This window comes from Vigna unguiculata, chromosome 10 (assembly GCF_004118075.2).
Source record: "Vigna unguiculata cultivar IT97K-499-35 chromosome 10, ASM411807v1, whole genome shotgun sequence".
Taxonomy (NCBI): Eukaryota; Viridiplantae; Streptophyta; class Magnoliopsida; order Fabales; family Fabaceae; genus Vigna; species Vigna unguiculata.
Window position 1 is genome coordinate 33,824,458 of NC_040288.1, and position 20,433 is coordinate 33,844,890.

The 20,433-nt window shown below is 30.9% G+C and overlaps 1 protein-coding gene and 1 long non-coding RNA gene across 2 annotated transcripts; one reads left to right on the top strand and one right to left on the bottom strand.

The window, feature by feature from the left end:
- Positions 1-462: 462 nt before the first annotated feature.
- LOC114165069 lies at positions 463-2,228 on the top strand. Its single transcript, XR_003599684.1, has 3 exons — positions 463-599; positions 711-780; positions 1,963-2,228. It is a non-coding gene; the product is annotated as an uncharacterized LOC114165069 (long non-coding RNA).
- Positions 2,229-4,544: 2,316 nt separating this feature from the next.
- On the bottom strand, positions 4,545-9,873 carry LOC114165579 (protein PAIR1). The gene is made up of 10 exons (XM_028050166.1): positions 9,657-9,873; positions 9,200-9,356; positions 8,340-8,484; positions 8,059-8,193; positions 7,625-7,677; positions 7,335-7,526; positions 7,048-7,113; positions 5,872-6,063; positions 5,588-5,678; positions 4,545-4,648 (listed from the first exon to the last, which is right to left on the bottom strand). The coding sequence occupies exons 1-10, from the start codon at positions 9,722-9,724 to the stop codon at positions 4,545-4,547; spliced, it is 1,203 nt and encodes a 400-aa protein (XP_027905967.1). The 5' UTR covers positions 9,725-9,873.
- Between the last annotated feature and the right edge of the window lie 10,560 nt (positions 9,874-20,433).

A 20,433-nucleotide genomic window follows, 5' to 3' on the forward strand; every position in this document is an offset into this window, starting at 1 on the left:
TTATAAGTATAAAAAAATTACAATTAATTTTTTATAAGTCAGAATTGTTTTCTTCTTATAAAATTTATGTTTGTATTTACTTTGGCTTTCATAATAATAATCAGATAAATAAATAATAAAAGAATTAGTTTATGTATAAAATAATTTGTAAATATTTGTATATTTTGAAAAGAAATTATCTTGTGCGTAGGCTAATTTGAATTTATAAGATTTTTCTTTATTTTTTTTCACTTTTCTCTCTTAAAAGAATTTTATCCAAATATACTTTTAGTCGATTAACAGTGCGTCTTATTGCATAATTTATTACATTTCACTGGTAATTGACTATTGTACATTATATTTTTTGTTTTGTTTTTTTTATATTAGTAGTGTAAGCTCCTTTTTCCTTTTCAGCTGAGTATTTGGACCTAGCCATTCGTGGACCTAAGACCAGCCCAATAAGGGACCCAATACCCTTGCCAACCCCTAACTCCTTCATTCTGTTCCATTTTCAGAAAAACTAGCTCCTTGTTCCTTCCCATCGTCTAGTGTAAGAGCTCTGCTAGGGCACAGAGGTTCTTCCCTTTGTTTCAAGCTAGCTAAGGATATTGTACTTCCAGGTACGTCGAACTCCAACCTTGTTCCTCTCTTTCTCCAGTTCAGAGGCTAATGGTTCTGTCTTGGGTTCTCCCTAGCACCCCATTCTCAACTCTGTGTGGGTTTGTTTTCAGCTCCGTACCTTGCTCCTGTGCTCCACTACTTTTCTTGGGTTACCACTTTATTCTGTTAGTGTATAACAAGGTAAGGGAAGCTAGTTTATTTTCGTTTTTGGAGTATGTTGCCTGTTTCACCACTGTTTTATTTGTAAAAGGATTTGAAAACGTTTGTGCTTGTGTGAGATCAAGAATAAAATGTTTGGATTGATTGTTTCTGGGTTGCATGTGCGGAATAGTGGGAGAGAATTGGTATTCTCGCCCAGGCGAGCTCGTCTCGCCTAGGCGAGAATAGCAGAAGCTCGCCCAAGATTCTACCTCGAGCGCTCGCTCAGGCGGCCAATCACGTTTCGAGCGACGCACTGTCTCGCTCAGGCGAGAAGGCCTCGCCTGAGCGAGAGTTTGTGAAATCTCCCAGGGGCCACTGTTATCTGTCTCGCCTAAGCGAGAGCTCGCAGCTTGAGCGAGGCAAGCTCCTCGCCTGAGCGAGGCTCCTAGCTTGAGCGAAACCAGTGCAGTGGTGAGTGCTGGCACTGTCCTTCTTGACTGTTTGGATGATTTATTGCATGTGTTGTCTAGATTATTCTTCCTAAATATGATGTACGTGAATATGCTTGGGTGTTTGGATTTTTATGAACGAAATTGGCATGCTTGGTATGAGAGTGATCATGGATTTCTGGCTTTGTGATGTCTTAACATGAAAATTGGATGAAGGAAATGAAAGAAGTGGAATTGTATGAGAAAAATGCTTTTGATTGTGTGATAGGCGTAATTCCATGAGTCTCGTGGAGAAATCTCATGGTGGTGTGTAGTGTATATATTAATATATGGATTCAAGTAAGGACCGCATCCCGAAACTCTAAAGGGTCAGTGAGTCTCATGTAGAGCAAACTGACCCAAGTGGTGAGAGTAGCGGGAGGCCCTAGTCTTTGGCAGGATAATGGCCTTAGACGTTTAAAGGCTAACCTCGTGTGTGGTAGGGTGAAACCCATTGGCAATGGCTCTGCAGAGCAGTAGAGGCTACCCCGAGTGCAAGCGTCCAGTGAATCCGATCTTAGTATATGTATCCGGATAATTGAGTCATAGTGTCCTGTTTGTTTGCTATAACATGATTCTCTATGCCTACTGTGTTGCATGCTTGGACTGTTTAATTACTTGTTTGTTATACCATGATAAAATTTATAATACACTAGCTTACCCTTTTATTCCTTTTGTGTGTGTGTCCTTGTTTTGATTTCTCTTTTGCGATGATCACCTTGGGTGGGAGCAGATGGAAATATTGCTGGAGGTAGACCTGACGGTGGTAGCGGTGCAGCTTAGTGGGTTAGTTGATGTGGCCTCAAATGAAATTTCATGGCCTAGTGTCTTTGTAATCTTGTGCTCTAGGAGCCTTCCTTTTGCATAACTATGAACCTTTTCAATTCTGTTGTGTGGCTATGGCATGGTTGTATGCCTAGACCCCTTTCAAGTACATTCTTGGATGACTGTAACAATTGGGTTTCTTATGTATGTTGTTCCAAATCTGATTGCTCTTTATTATGACTGTGTGATGTTTTATTTAGTAAATTTAATCTATTAAAATGGGATGTTGCAAATAGCGTATCCAAATTTAACTATTCGATTAATAGATGTAAAAGTTCTGATGATTATTTTTTTCTTTCAAAAAAAAAGGTAAAATCTAAACAATTTACTCTCGTATTTTTTTGTTGTTGCAAAAGTAAAAAACGATCATTAAACATAATTATTTTTTAAGAAAATATACAAGTTAAAAATTAGATTGATCAAGTTATGGCCATGTACATATTTATGAATTATTAAAACATCATTAGTGAAGTTGTGATGGAGTTAACTTCATCCTTCCTCCTTGTCCAACCCCATTATTGTGCTTTACTTTTTTTTGACTAATAAAATAGTGGGTAGGCTAACTCCAACTACTGCCTTTTATGCATTGGATGCCCCCACTTTCTACCTTATGTCTTAGAAAGTGCTTTCACTCCATATGCTATCAAGAAAAATAAAGAGAAAGTAAAGTTAGTGTAACGCACTGTGAGGAAAGATGAAACACATAATAATGGTTATAAATAACCAAATGAAAAAGGGACTGTAATACTCGAAATTAAAATAAGAAATAAAAATATTGCAACTTATTTATGTAGAAAGCCTGCATACATTGCTGAAAATAATTGATCAACTGCATGCCCCCCAGACTCTAGGATATTTGTCTTTTTGACAATTAAAAACAATCATAATATTAGATTCGATAGTAAGAGACAAAAAGTTGTCATCAAAGGAGGTATAAACAATGCCTCATTGTACACTAAACAACGTTGTAGCAACTAATAATTTAAAAAGAATAAATAATGTGAAGAATTTTTATTTTATTTTATTTCTAGACAGTATTTATTTGTAGAAATAACTAAAAAAAATGTTAAATAATTACAAGCGTGACATGATATCTTTCAACAGAAGAACTACTTCAAACAATTTAAGCAAATCTTAAACCTTCACCGCGGGAGATGTTATTGTAACTATGAGGCTTGGGAGAAATTGGTCCGGTCCCATACTTCACATGTCAAAACAAAAGCATTAAAAGCATCTTTAACAAGTTCATTGTTCACCAACTGTCAAATAATTTGCTGTGTATAAGGCAACGAAGTGATAGAATTGTTTCTTTACAAAATGATACAATTCACGACCCACTCAGGAAATGTTAATCTTTCACTAGTGTTAACGTACAAGAAAATCATTTAGTTGGTAGTTTTTGGGTTCACCTGACAAATAAAATATACTATAGTGCACTTCATGTTAATTAAGAAAAACCCGGTGTCATTCTTTTCTCTCCATGGTGGTATCTGTACACACACAAAAATATCAACTCTCTCTTCTAAACCCCAATACCTCTACCACTTGGAATTTTCCGCCAACCAGAGGTTCAAGAAGGCCCAATAATTTTAGACAGCGGAACCCAATCTTACAAAGGGAAAAACACATTTTTCTTCAGAAAAAGGTCAATTGTCAATCGAATAGTTTATTCTTTTTTGGTGCAATTTACTGTAATGAATTAATGAAAAACCTACGTACAAGCTTTCGGTGAAGTTGAATTTATTGCAATCAAAATAGAAAGAGCAAACAACTTCCTATGTAAGGAAATGTGGCATTGCACAAAATTATTAATACTGGGTAACAAGGCCAAAAAAAAGGATAATTTCTGATTATAAACTTACATACAGTTTGGTACTTCTTTTTTATACTATTTCTAATTAAAATTACACATGACATGAGTTGTACCTGTATAACTAAGGTCGATACTAATTCTTAATGCGAGACTCCACTTTATTAAGAAAAAAAATACCAAAAGGTCCACAATTATATCCAAGTTTCAGCCCCGTCTTGAAGTAACAAACTGTTCCTGCACAACAAAGAAAGTGGATTAAAATGACATTGAGTTTAACTGTCCATTACTGTTTTCGAATTGAAAAGATAGCTTTTGCTCCATGCGTTATAAATTTGCATAAATATTATAGAAGATTTAGGTTTGCCTTTTTCTTTTCGTAGATAATAAAATGAAAAATGATTTTCTAACGATTAAATTTTGATAATTTTTTTTTTAATCTAAAGTGACATTTTTTAAATAATTTTTTATTTTTTTATATTCTAAAACCACTTAAAAAATATCATCTTATATTATAAAATAAAATTGTCAAAATATCATTATTCTAATAAAATAATCCAAAGAGCAGTCACTATTCAATCTAAAACTTGGTAAAGTGCATTGGTGGATATTTACGTCGTGGCAGGAAATAATATGACAGAAGGAAGTTAGAATGGAAATAGGTAACCTTCAATATATTTTTATAGTATTACAATACTTTTCCTCTTACGCCTCCTTGCTTTCCGCAAAATTCGCTCAGTTTCTTCCTCTTCTTCCTTGGTCAATTTGCCAAATAGGTCTTCGCCTGATCTCCATGGAAGCATATATTAAAAACAGTTACGATTTCTATCAAATAGCAACTTACAAAGAATTAAATTAAATTTATATGTTTCAAATCAACAGATACACGTCGTGCTATAAATCACTATCACAAGAAGTAATAAACTATATACAATGTACACTAATTTCCATAATTAACATAAGATTTTTAATTAGCCATGAAAAAATATTGCTAATTAAGTATAATCATATAGCAGTTGTATCCATGACTGCTAATTCGGTAGTATTAGGGAAACAAATATATATTTCTTTTAAACAATATAAGTAATGTTTTCATAGTTCAAAACTACAACTAGAACTAAAATCAATGCTGTAGACCAGGACTGCTTCCTACTATAATAAATAATATTCAATTCTAAACTATTTAAAAAGCAAATAAAAAGATGAAAACACAATCCTTTAATTAAGATGTCCTCTAAACCAATACAATAAAGAAAATAATCATTTTTTACACGCATCTTTTTTTAAATAACTATTTAACGTCTTTCAATAATAAAATATTCCATTTAAATAATAATATATTTTTCTTGGATGATTGTATAAGTTATGCAAGTTGTCAAATGTATCCTTTAGTTTTTTTTTTTTTTACTTTTAAGGAGTATACGATCTCTCTTGTTAAAGCTTTTTTAATAGTATTACTTATGTGTTATTATGTTGTTCTTTTATTGGAATTGACCTTATGTTTTAATAACTTATTTTGACATTTAATTTAAAGTTTTATGAACAAGATTATCAAAATAAAGTTTCACCTATAATCGAAAACAACACCTATAATCTTATGTGGTTTTGTCGCTGAATAATATCTAACAATCTACATTAAGTTTTGTTGTTTTTCACATAACGCACCATATTAAAAACGAAAATCAGAAAGTTTTATCTTAGTTTTTACAGTTCAGTCAACTACCTGCATTTTCTTTGACCAAGCAGGAAAATCCCACTTCAGTCTCCTCGTCGGATTCAATGACAATAGCACAGTCTATACCTCCCTTTATACACTGTCATTCAAACAGAACTTGACAACTGGTAAAGCAAGTATAAGATTTGTAAAATGAAAAAAAAGAAATCATTTGCGTGAAAAATGAAGTGACAATTGTCACTGTTGAGTGCATCTTTTATAACTGTACGCATCATAGAAGGGCATGCAACTTTCTGATCATGAAAGGGAACACTGAATTTCTTCGAGAATACCTTCTCAGTTTCTGGCTCTTTTTTCTTTTGCACCTTCTCAGATGCTTTATCTAAAAAAGTGACTCGTTCCTTTTTTACTGACTTCCAGCCGCCCATTTCTACCTCTGGAGCTACAGCAGCTTGTAAACTAGTATTCGCCTCACTGAAGTCAAAGAAAAATACTCTGTCCTTGGTCACACTACGTAACAAATGCTTTTGAAGTGTCAGATATAACCAGTCGTAACTAGAGCCATTCGTTATTAATTATTAAGATTAACAATTCGATACAGAGGGGATAAACAAATATATACTATAAAATAAATCATCGTTCCAATATACCTAGATTTGTCCGCCAAATGGAAATGCGGACATATAATTTTATAAATAAACTCATGATTCAGAGCGTAGAAAGCTGAATAATTATTATCTCGTGTTTGTCGTAAAAGAATAGTAAAAGCAGAATTCTCCGAACAAAAGGTTGAATAGCATTCAAAAGAAATGACTTCACCCGTTCAGCAAGTGAGAATTCCATTTATTAAGCAATTTTCTTCTATGTTGTTAGACAGGCCCAGAAGGATCAATTGCTGGATCAGTGTTTCTAACAGGAAAAGGAAACTTGCACACACACGCATTGTGTGTATGGATATCTGTGCTCATAATAGCGTAGTGTGATCTTCACATATAATTCATTCAGCCTCGAAGCAGTGCAGCAGTTTAATCCAGTAAAACCCGTGTTACTCGTCAACTATGAAAGCTAGGAAATAAATAATTGACACTAATCTATCATTTTCACATCCAATATATTTACAGCAGATTAGTCCTCACGTTTGAGAGTGTAAAGTATATGAAAATAATATTAACAAACTGAGAAGCATATGAAATATATGTCATGTCAACGCTTCGAACTTGTTTCATAAATAAAACTTACTGAAATTGACAAATAATGTAGAAAAAATTTACTAGGCATTATTAGTAAAGTAAGTGAAGTTAATACATACTTAGCAAGAGGCTGTCGCTTTTTCGGTGTGATGACCTGTTTGCTTAAATTCTGCGAGCCAACAACGTGTCAGGGATAAAAAAGCCGACGCTTTTCACCGTAGAAAACAATCAGGGTTCAGCAGACTAATTTTTTACAACGGAATCCATTTATCATTTAAAAAATCAGCAAAATATGGTTCATTAACAGAGATAATGAACCTTTGAGGACGAAGACGGCGGCGCCACATCCTTTTGGTTGAAGCTTTTAAGGTTGCAAGAAATTCCCTGCAAGCGCTCATTGGCAAAGCATAATTTTTTGACGGCATTCTAGTAACTATAAACACGAAGGAAAAGAAAGAGTGTTCGGGAGGAGGCATTTTCCTGTAGCGGTGTAAAAATGAGGAGAGGGGTTCTAAGAAACCTTTTTAAAGTACTTAACCTAAAAAGTTTAAAAGTTTAATACGTCTGCAGGTATTAATCATTATAAATTGCCATATGGTACTTGCCTGCATTTCCTTGGTGATGTTACAGAGATCATTTTTTACATTTTGCATAGAGGCTTCAATTAGCTGAGGCAACGAAGAAACCGCCAAATATACATCCTGTAGCTTCTCTTTCTTTGAAACATGGCTCATTTGTTCAGATAAAGATTTCAAGTTCCCATCAATCATTGCTTTAAATTCTTCTTGTCCTTTAGTCTGATTTAAAACCAGACTATGGCTATCAGTCTACTGAACTTCGATATCCATTGATGTTAGTGAAACCATGCAAGTCAAGGTAGGAATCCGGGCATTACCATTAACTGAAATGAGTTATCCTGAGCAATCAACTTCTGCCTTATGCATTCCACTGAATGGAAAGCAAGGAATTAAAATTGTACACTGTGCTATAAAAGTAATTTACGTAATAGACCGAGCCAGATAAAACTCAGAATATTATAAATTTGACAATTAGTGCAAACGTTCATATCGATTAAAGTCCAGAGTGAGCAAGCTAGCATCAAACACTTAATGTACAAAAATCGAGCTAGAAATTAGAGTTCTTAGTATAAAAAACGAGCATTCAGTTGAATTATGTTTCAAACAATATACAATGATTGGAAAATGCAACATAAGCAGAGAATCAAAGGAGAGCCATACAAAATATCAGTAGAACGTTTCATGATTGTATAAGTACAACTCCCAAAAACTTTTTTTAGAATATCGTCAATAGACAATATGAGTTACTTACCCTCCAAAATAATTTCTTTTGTTCCTTTGTTTACTTGCATAACGTCACTTTGAACAGAATCCAAGATCATCGCAAACCTGCTCAATGAAGTTTCCATTATGCCTATTCGGTGTTCAAGTCCTTCACTTAACTGACCTGCTAGAGCAAACAATGAATTTATTATCTAGAGTAAAGTTATATGCTAGCGTAATAGGAAACTCAGACTACTCTTAGATATGTCTAACCTGGATGCCAAAAATATAAGCTAGAAAAATAAAACCCATATTTTTCATTAAACTTACCTTTATGATCTGCAGAGTTCCATTTGAGCATTAGATTGGACGAAGATCTCGAGTTAAGGGGGTGACTCTCTTCCCGTGAGTATGTAGGTCGGGGCAAGCTAGAAAGCCTCCTCAAAGAGTTCTCTTGTTCTTGAGAACCAACTCTCTAAAACACAATAAGAATTAATAGACATTGAAATAGAATCTTCATTCGCTTGTAATTATGTCTAAAGTCAAAAACTAAATATATTCGCCTTATTTGCAACATTTGATAATTGGGTGAAGGATATTTGAAGATGTTCTCTATTTATCAGGAAAATTTCCGGTTAATAACCTACTGGTACTATGCAATTGTTTAGGTGCTTTTAGTATTTTCAATCACGATTGAAGTTGCAGTCTATTAACTTATGCTGATAATTTCAATCCAAATTCTTGTTACATAGATTTTTCAGGCTGAAATTCCAAATAAAATTGAACACAACACAGAAAATACTCAAGGAATTAAATTTTAAATTGTCTTAAATTTAATGCAAGCTAGTGACAAATATAATTGATAAAACTAAGGATATCCATGGAATAGATTCACTGTGTATCCTAAGTAGCACATGAACTAATTGACAGCAACAATAGCCTTTTTCTCTCCCAGAACACGCTTTGATTCCACTTGTTTGACATTAGATTTTTTGTGAAGCCACGAACAATTTATAAAAGAGGTACAATTATTTTCAACTCGAGCAATAATTACAATTATTTCCATCTCAAATTAACTTATAAATTATAATTAATTCTAACCAATATCAGTTTACTAGAATAGTTTTTAATGAAAATTGCTTATAAAATTAAGAATATCAGTATAACTACGTCAGTATACAAGATCTAACCAGATCATTAGTGACGGCCTCATCGAGAGAGTTTTGAGATAAATGAGACAGCAATCCGTGCTGAGATGAAAGTCCCTGAGAAAACGATTGCTGCGATGGTTGCGTGCGATGCTGAGAGTGAGAAACTTGCAATCCACTTGATACGTTGTTCGCTTTCCTTCATATATAGGCGATAGAAAAATAACAGATGTCAACATGAACAGTTCAACACGACTATTTGAATTGAAACGCGCCATGTGTTGTGATATATAAATCATTTTAACTCAGTTTCCAGATTCGTTAATTCGCAGGATCCAAACAGAGCGTGCCGAAGAAAACACGAAGTTCATGAATAAGCTTCAAATGTAGAACTAAATCTTCTTCTCAACGAACGGATGAAATGAGCGTTCTACCAGAAGCAATGGACTGAAGGAAACAATAGTAATTGAAATGTGTGAATCAGTGCGAGAGGAGTGACCTTGAATGAAGAAGAGGAGGAGGAAAGACGGAGATGGAGGAGAGATCGCAGGCTTTGTTGATCTTCATTTTCGTTTCTGATCGGAGATTCAACGGCTTCTAGTTCACCGTCGCCGGAATCTCCAGAAACGCACGCGTTTGGATTTTGCGAGAGAACGAGAGTAAGAAGATGGAAAGTGAAGGATGGCAAAAAAAGGCGGGAATATGGGATTTGAAGAAGGGAGAGAGAAACCGTTGGTTCAGTTTGGTTTGGTGTGGTATTTATAGCAATGGAATGGGTTTTAGATAGAAACGGTCGTAGGCCGAACCTTCTTTCAAATTAGGAAGAATTTCAGAATAGCTTTTACTTCCTACACCTCCATATTTATTACATGCACTCCCCTAAATCTTAAAATGATCATTCTATCTTTCACAATCTATTTGAAACATTCGTTTAGTTTTTTTTTTTTCCTTTTTCTTCTTTTAGTATGAGGTGCAAGTACTAATTATAGATATAAAAGAAAGTCTTTCCATTTTTTTGTATCGTGATTTTGGATGAGAAAAAGATAAAGAAAAAAAATGTAAATAATTAGTATTTTTTGTTTACTATAATCAAAATTCAAATATTTGTAATTTGTTAAAAAATTAAAGTAAGGCGAAAGGTTTACATTGAAGATGAATAATATATACTCATTAATTTGTAGTTTTAAAGTTTTAAATTAAAGATAGAAACTGAATCTCTTAAATAAATCTGTTTAGAATTTTAATTCCCCTGTCTCTCCTTAACACAACAATGTTTATTTCATTTAATAATTTTAAAGAGGTGGTAATACTAAAACATAGGTTACGTAGTGACGTATATATGTTGGCTGCATGTTAAAGCTTGAAAATGATAGTGTGGCCTGCTTCGTACCTTCCCTCATCATATTCCCTCGCATATTCTTTCACACCCTTCTCTAGGGCTGCAAATGTATATATAAATTAAACTGTACCAATCATTGCACATGACAGTGATTTTTTTTCCTTTATTGTTTATTTTATACTTTATGTTTTATTTTTTTTCACCTGTAAAAAGTTGTAATTTGTCGGTTGTTATATAAAATTTAATAAATTTGTTATACGTGAAAATTTGCAATTTAAAAATAAACTAATAATCTCTTAAACAAATTATGTAGGTTTTATAGTAATTATCTCAAAATTTATAGTTTTAAATTGATTAATATTAAATTATATGGCCAAGATATTCTTAGACTCAAAACTGATATATTTATTATTTTTTCTAGTAGAACCATTAATACTCACTACATGATACACTCGCTAGACAAACCACCACGCTTAGGTGAGAGTGACAAATTTAAATTTCAGTAGACGATACACTTGTTGAGCAAGTCAAACTCACTAGACGATACTAGTGAATGTGACTCGGTTTGAATTGTTGGGTGAGTGGTATTAGCGTTGAGCAACAAATATTTTGTAAAAATCTAAAGAGCTCGGAGTAGCTAGGTTGTTGAGCAAGGTATGAATTCACTGACACATTGTTGGGAATTTGTTTTAGGACTTGGTCATAGATTGAGTTAGTTCTCTTGCTGAGCGAAAATAAATTTTTGAAAATCTTAAGAGCTCCAAGAAAATTAGATGTTGAGTGAACCAAGTAGTAAGTAGATGATACACTCGTCAAACAGTTTTAGTGAGTGTATGTGCTCGCCGAATGACAAAGAAAGGAAAAGTTTGGTAATTATCACTAGTGCAGAATTTCCATTTTACCTCGCCTTATATGCCTCGGTTGACCAGAAACCGAAGCATATAATGGCGCGGTGGCATTTTTGTTATTAGAGTCAAGTTTTAGGCCTCGGTTCTCCAAATACCCGAAGTCAAAGAGGGGTATAGGCCCCGGTTCGCTCAAAACCGGTGCCAAAGAGGGGTATAGGCCTCGGTCCAATAGGACCCGAAGCCAAAAAGTTGCTGGAAGTCAAGGGTATAGGCCTCAGTCCAAGGAGACCCGGTGCCAAAAGGGGGTCAATGGCTTCGGTTCCTCTAACAACCGAAGCCATACTCTTTATTTAGGGTTCAAAATTCGCGAACCCTTCTTCCGCCCCGCACCACCAGCGCCTCTCTCTCTCTCCGCGAGCACGAGCCTTCCCCAAAATCTTCCACAGCTGTCACCGGCGCCCGAGCCCCGCCGCCGCGTCGAATCCTCCCTCGTCGACGCCTCCAATCGCCCCAACTATGGCCTCGTGGTCCTCCGCCTAGTCGTGGAGACCTCCGTGGACGAGCAGATCAAAGCAGCTTCCGCGTCAGCGACTTCCAACGCGATGGCGCGCACGCCGAGGCCGTGCTTGGCGGCGAAGGAGAGGCAGGCGGCAGCATCGCAGGTTGGAATGGCGGCACCGGCGGAGATAGAGGGAGAGAAAGTCGCGGAGACCTCCAACGGGAACGTTTCTGAGAGGCAGGCGACAGCATCGCAGGTTGGAATGGCGGCACCGGCGGAGATGGAGGGAGAGAAAGTCGCGGAGATGGAGTGATCTTGGGTTGTTCTACTCTCCTGCAGTTTGTGTTTTGGTTTGAATGCAGGGTGATCAAGCACGCGGGGTTGGACTTGAAGCAGTTCGTGGAGGGTATCAAAGAGGGTGCTGCGGGTTCTAAAGCGTTGGAGATATTTGGGGAGAGAATGATCGAAGGGGATTTCCGACCAGGTGGGTTTGCAGAGTACCAGGTGGCCAATGGACAGGGGAAGCTTGGCACGCAAGGGGTTATCTCTGTCATTCAGAACATCAATGGGATGAATCAATGAATCAATGAATCAAAATCCCTGTTCTATGTAACCAAATAAAATGCTGATGTTGTAGAATGCTTAAGGTGAAACAAGTGTGTTGTGTTTTGTTTAAGGTTTTTGCTTCTTTGGTTATGTGTTGTGATAACTCTGCAACAACCATGAGCGAGCAAAAGGGTGAGGTTCAGTCTGGCATGGTGGCCTGCGAAAATTTGAATTTAAAAAAAATATTTATTACTTATGGCCTCGGTCCTAACTGACCCGAGGCAGAAAGCTGTGTATATGGCACCGGTTTCAAAACAACTGAGGCATAAAACTGGGTCTATGGCTTCGAGTGATAACCGAGGCCAAAAGGTTTACCTTTTGGCCTCGCCCCAATATGCCTCGGTTCCAGACCCGAGGCAAAATGCAGAAAATAACCGGGGCAGAAAGCCCTTACTGCACTGGTGTATATGTATTTTTTTTTTGTAAGAGCAAGATGCATGAAATGTTTGATCTAGTAGAGCCTGGGTTTTTATTGATGTATTGTTTGGTCTCGTAGAGTATGGAATTTAACCAAAAATATATTGATTCTCTTATTGGTCTAATAAAGTTTGGAGTTTTGCAAAAAAATCTATTGATCTAGTATAACTTGAGGAAGAATAATTAAGTTATGTTGGGAGTTTTACGTTGGGTAGAGATAAGGTAATTTCGTAGTATATAAGTAGGTGCAAACTTGGTCTAATAAATCGGTTTATGAGATTAAATTAGACTTAAAGTCCATTTTTTTAACATGGTATCAGAGTCATGAGTTAAAGTCTATCTTAGCGAGATTTGTCATTTGTTCGACCTATTGTGTCACCTATTATCGGGAAATTTTTTGTTTGTTAGACATATTATTTCACTCATTATCATACTGCTATTGAACTATCAATTAATGTCTAGTCTCACGTTCATGATGTATATATCTTGACCTAATAAGGATAAAGTACTTTTGTAGTATATAAATGCAAGTACCATCCTTACCATTATATACAAAGAGGATTTACCCTTTTAGTGTACACATTTTGTTTTTTAGTTTTACCCTTTAATAAGTAGATGTTTTTCTAATTTATATTGTCAAATAAAAAGATTCATTCTTTTGGTGTAAACATTTTGTTTTATAATTTCATCCTTTAACTAGTAACTATTTTTTTAAAATTAAAATAATTAACTTACCAATTTTGTTCTTAAGTGATTTTTTTTTCAAATTTAACAATTTTTTTAATGTGACCGCTTTTTATAACTTAACAATTTTTTTAAACTAAAATAACTACATAAACTAAAAAAAATTCCCTACAAAATAAATAAAAAACATCTTTTATAGTAAATATTATTTATATTTAATTTTACGATTATAATTTTATTATAAAAAATTGAATATACATACGCGTAATAGATGCATCTTCACTGGTTAATACGATTGTAGTTACTTTGACGAAAATGTTACATTGAATGATTTTAAGAGTAGTATTGAATGAGATATTTGAGAATGAGATTATGGTAATTATAATAATATTGAAGTCACAGGTATATTAGATGGTGAGAGATTGAAGATGAAAACAAATTGTCTTGCATATGATATAAAATTTTACCTATGAATTAATCAATTTTTCTTTAATTATTTTTTAGGTCTTGATCGATTATTGTATACTCTTCTTTAATTTTTACAAATAAAATAAAATAAATTTTAAGATGATATTCTCTTACGGAATTAGACATACATTCATTTAATAATATGATATGTTGAATCTATTATATCACTCATAAATATCTCTAATTACATACTTGTGATGTTTATTCCAAATTAATAGACCTTAAATTACTTATCCATTTAATTAATTGCTTTACATACACGATAAACCTAAAACGGTTTTCAACAAATGGCACGACCTAATTCCTTTCCTATTCTCTAACTAATTTTTAGTGCATTAATGAACAAAAAAAAAAAGAAAAGGAAACTTATTAAATATATGCGGACTTAAATTTTTTTTTTCTCTTTCTTTCTAACGGGAAACGTCCCTGCACCTTCGTGGATCCTTACGAGGAAGTTAAGATTTTATATCAACACATTATGGCTGGCATGAAATCTACGTTTAACTCCCTGGAACCAATCAACTACTAATTATAATCATAAAGTTTGCAATGAATGATTCTAAATTAAATTATTTTCCCTGACAATATCGCGTTGTTCTGAAAATTTTCGAATAGATGATAATTAGAATAACAATTAAATACATTTTCCATTAATTTTCAAAAAAATTTAAAATCACTTTCTCTTTAAAATTTTGACATAATTTAGTCTTTAAATTTTAGTGATACATAAATTTAATTTTTTTAACCAATTTTTTTTTAAATTTATTTAACATTTCAAACACGTTTTACGATAATATTTGAATTAACATCGAAACGAAAATGTGTTACACAGGATAAACAGTTCGAATATTATCTTTAAATATGTTTGAAACGTCAAATAAACTTATTAAAATTTGGTTAAAATGACTAAATTTACGCATTTTTTAGAAATGGAGAACTAAATTGATTAAAAATTTCAATATAAACTAATTTTAAATTTTATTTAAACTTAATGAACCAAAAACATATTTAATCCTTGAAAACAATTATGTTTATTATTACTCAAATATTAAAAAAATAATTAATGTGATTATAATAGATTGTACAAATTTATGGATATTTTTCAACTTTAAGAACTAACTATGTTAAAATGATTGTTTGATTATAGAAAAAGATTATTCAACGAAATGTTGGTCTCTCTGACTCACATATCCTTTTCATTTGTCTTTGTGTCATTCTGTGAAGACTTTCATGAACATCTTTTAGCAAGTTATGCATGAAATTCAATAAGGGAGGCCAATCCAAATCAAAGGAACACAAATTCTTCAAAAAAAAATTCAGCAATTAAATCATTTAAAAAAATCACAAATAAACTTGTGCAGAATATTATTTATTAAATATACTTGTACTTTACTATTTATGTTGATAATTTGGTTATCGAAAAAACGAGTTTACAATTTCAAATAGTATTATCAGGACGGCAAAATCAACAAAAATCCATTTCCAAAAAGCGAAATTTTTAGTATTATTTGTTGGAAATCTATTCAAAATTTAATTTAAAAAAAATCAAATTCTCAATTGTAAACAATGTTGCTAAAATATCAAAAACCTACTTGAAATTCGGTTATTGGAGAGATGAATTCCGGTAAGATTTTTTATTTTTCAAAAAAATTAATGAAAAGGTGATAAAGATTTTAGACACAATTTAGAAAAAGAGTGAAAAAAATGAGAATATTCACAAATCTAATTCTAACCTGTTTTTCAATACTAATGACACTATTTCACATTACAAATTTGACGTTTTGAAAATGGAATTTTTTCGACATGAAAAATAAACATATATATTCTTATAAATAATATTGATTAAACAAGTTTATTCTAGAAAAAAATCACAAATTCTCCTTGTTTTTATAGTTGGATGTATGTATCTGGTCCAAGTGGAGGAGAATGGAAGAGGTTAATTAGGTCCCAAACACTTGATTAGGAAAGAAAAAACGTGCATTAAGAAAGATTCTTCCAATCATTAAGAAAAATATTTAATTAGGAAGGGAACATTGAAAAGAATACTGAGTATATTTTGAAATGGTTTATATATTTAAGATTATTTTATCTTATAAAATAAACACTTATATATAGCCAACTTATGAAAATAACTCCTTCATAACATAACTCATTTCCAACTTAAAGTATCACAATAATTTCTTTAATATAGTTTAGAAAAATAATCTTCAATCACATTAAAATAATTTAACCTTATTTTCTTTGATTGAGAGAACTTTATCTACAAAAGTGAGTCTTTATATACTAAAACACTTATATAAAAATTTAGGGTTAAATATATTTTTGATTCCTTAACTTTTGGTAATAATTGAACTTAATCAGTCATCTTCAAAACTTTATACTAATGTAGTCCCATGTTTGTAGTTCCCATGTTTAAAAATTATGTGAATTTAGTCTTTTTAATCATTTTTTAAAGTTTATTTAATGTTTTAAACGTGTTTTTCAACTAAAATTAAAACAAAAATGTGTCAAATTATATAAACAACTCAAATGTTATTTTAAAATACATTTGAAACCTTTTAACAAAATTTGATTAAAATGATTAATTTCAAGCAATTATAAAGTTGGTAGACTAAATTGACTAAAGTACTAAGGAAGAAATAATTTCAATTTTCACTAAAAGTTAAAACACCAAAGACAAATTTAATCCAAATATTTAATTAAACTAATATTTAAGAAAACCACTCAAAAATATATAATAAATCAGTGTATTATTGAATTCTTGTGAGAGAAAATATCATAAATATTTGATATCAATAAATTATGAATAAATTATATAAAAGATTTCAACTCAAAATCTCAAAAATAATAAATTTGTCGGTTTTCTTTATTTTATGATATTGCTTATTCATTTTTATTTTCAAATTAATAATTGAAATCTTATCAATATAAATGTCTGATGTCAAAAACAAGATTCTATAGGTTTAATAAAATAAAATTACAATTAATAAATATTTTAAAATGTTGAATATACTAATTAACACACATTAATTGTTATTACATATCCTAACTTTCAAAGGTGTAATTTTCTCTTTTAGATTTTAATTAAATCATTCTGATTTAGAAATAAAAAATTATTTTTAACAACTAAATTTTGACAATTTTCTCTTATAACTTTTTATAATTTAAGATGATAATTTTTGAGTAATTTTTTATTTTTTATTTTTTCATTTCTTTATATTTAGAATTATTAAAAAAATATTACGTTATATTGTAAAAAAATTGTTAAAATTTAATTGTGAAATATCATTATAAATAAATATAAGTAAGTATATATACATATATTCTATGAGTGGTTTTATTATCCTGTGGCAACATCCTTGGATGAGTATGCAGTAGTTGTGATAAGACAAATTTTGCATTGTTATTTTTGACATTATTTCATATTGTGACATGTGAAAATAGGTCTCCCTGAGTTGTAGTTTTGACAGCCATGTTTGGAAGTTATTGATTCATAAATCAACCACATGGTCCAGTCCCAGAGAGAGTGTGAGTGACCAGTTCAGAACTTCCACGTTGTTGTTGGCCACAGCAACCAAGAACTTCGTAAACTACAAAAACAAACTCCTGGGATCCACCCCAAATTGCACAAACCGCGTAAACAAGACCTTTTCCCTAAATTACCAAATTTAACATTATTCGAAGATTGTTGACTTAACAAACCCATTTTTAAAATTAGTAGGAGTATAATATTTTAATCTATTTTTTTATTTATTTTTAATCTACTATTTCAATCACCATTAAATCATTTATTTTGATTCTTTTTAGTGATGTGATGATCTAATAACGATTAAAATGGTAAATTAGAAGTGGTTCAAAAAAAGTGGATTAAAATATCATTGACCATATTAATATTGTTAATTAGGATAGGTGGCAAAATGGGTAGAGTCCGATGCGTTAGTATGTTAATCTTTGTTAAAAGGGATAAGTCAGGTTGAAAATTTTGACCTGACAGATTATTTTGATCTGGTCCATTCGATTTGTTAATTTGATAAGTCAAAATGTGATTAAGTTCGATCAGACTTGTTAGTCTATTTTTTTTAAAAGAATTAAATTTTAAAATAAAAGATAATTAAAACAATTATTTTTTATATTATGTTTCTTAAAGGTGTAAGTATATAATAGTAATATTATTATAATTTAAATCATTAACATTTATAAGTTAAATTTTAATTATTAGTTATAATAAAATAATTTAACATGTAAATGCAACAACTATTTTAATTTATCTACTTTAAAATATTAACCAATCAATTAAAAATTTAGAAAATATTTTTTATGATTAATATTGTTGTAATATTTATTTATATGTATATATAAACAAATTTTAAAAATTAAAAAAATTAAAAACAAATTAAAAAAATAAAGTGACGGACCAATTACACTCGACCTGTTTTAGACGGGTTACTGACGGATTAAGAAAAAATGGACCAGATTGATCCACTTTGCCACAACTAAATTAAAATAGTTTAAATTGAGATTAATTAAAATTAGGACAGATTTATAAAATTGTAAATTTTTAAATCATAATATGAGTAAAATATACATATATGTATGTGTATCTTAATTAAGTTTTATTTAAATTAAAATTCGTTAGTGGATGTAGTAGAAAATACTTTCAATTTTTAATTGCGTTTATATTTTGTTTTAATAAAAGTTCACTAAACAAGAAAGTGAATAAGTGTTCAGTTGAAAAAAAAAAACTTTAATTGCATTAATTTTTAATTAGATAGTAATGTGATTAACAATATATATATATATATATATATATATATATATATATATATATATATATATATAAAAGTGTAAATGTTTAGTTATATTAACTTTTAATTAAATTTATATTTTATTTAAACTTAATTCATTCATCTATGAAAAGTAAAAGGTTAGTATAATGGAAAATTTATAATAAATTGACAAACTATACAATTTTATTTGACTATCCTAACATTTATAGGATTTGGTTCAATGTCACGATTATGTGTAAGATTTAAATTGGAAAAATTATGTAAATTCCTATGATTTTAATAGTTTATGAGTTAAATATTAATTTTAACGATAAGGTGATTTTTTGAAACCACACTAATTAACGATAATAGATGTTGATAATCATATCAACCACCAAAACAACATTCTTAATACTTAAAAAATTAGGGTAAAATATGTTTTTTTCCTCAAATATCGGTGTAATTTGAAATTAGTTTCTTTTCAAAAATTTTGATTAATTTAGTCATTCATCTTTAAAGATACGTGAATTTAGTTATTTTAACCAAATTTTGTTAAGTTTATCTAACGTTTCAAGCGTATTTCATGATAGTATTTAAATTGTTTATACCGTTTCACACATTTTAACTTCAATATTAACTCAAAGATTATAATAACATGTCAAATAAACTTAACAAAATTTCGTAAGAAGAACTAAATCCACACATCTCTAAATATGAAAGACTAAATTGGTATAAAGTTTCGAAGAGGGACTAATTTCAAAATTCACTGAAACTTAAGGAACCAAAATCATATTTAACCAAAAAAATTATTTAAAAGAATTAAGAGGCTAAAAGAATAATTTTCAATTTAAAGATCTAAAATAGAATCCAAATTTTATACATTTAAAACATATTCAAACACATGGTTTTGGGTTTGAAGAAATATGGTTGTGAAGATAACGAGTGGTGGAGCCAAATCAAAGTCGCGTCAATGATGACCTATATACAAGCTTGTTGAAAAGTTTTCCACTTGCCTCTTCAGATATAAACTTGAGGTGCTCGCATTGGTGTTTTCATCAATAAAGATAATCTTTTGATCAAATTGAAAATAAATAGATATTTTGTCTCCTAAAGTTGAATCTAAATAAATTAATATAGTTATATATGATTAATGGATATTAATATTGTGACATTCAACAATTTTTTACAGATATTTTACATCCATTAATTTACCTTTCAATTTATATTTTGTTTACAAATACAAAAGTTAACTTTTCTAACCAAAGTACTTCTAAAAGTAAATTCTCAACCCATGCAAATGGTGTCAAAAAAATATTTTACATAATTAATATTGCAAAGTAAAATTGACAGTTAATAAACATTTTAGTAATCTTGTAGTATTATTATAACTACATGCGAGACAAAGTTAACTATCACTAAAATAGCATATTTTATGCTAATTCTGTTTTGAATTTTTTTTAGTAAAATATACTTATAAATTTTGTTAAGAAAAATAATTTGCGAAAATTATTATTAATGTTTTTGCAAAATATATTTTACAAAACATTTTTTCTAAAAAATTTTGTAAAAACTATTTACAAATTTTATAATTTTATAAAAAATATTTATTTATTAATTAAAATTCTTAAAAAATGATAAAAGAAAATATA

Excerpts from the sequence above, each read along its gene's own strand:
- LOC114165579 (XM_028050166.1), bottom strand. The coding sequence starts at position 9,724 with ATGAAGATCAACAAAGCCTGCGATCTCTCCTCCATCTCCGTCTTTCCT. Across the intron at positions 9,357-9,656 it reads CCTCCTCTTCTTCATTCAAG|GAAAGCGAACAACGTATCAA; the intron begins GTCACTCCTCTC and ends CTATATATGAAG. Across the intron at positions 7,114-7,334 it reads ACATCACCAAGGAAATGCAG|GGAATTTCTTGCAACCTTAA; the intron begins GCAAGTACCATA and ends GAGCGCTTGCAG.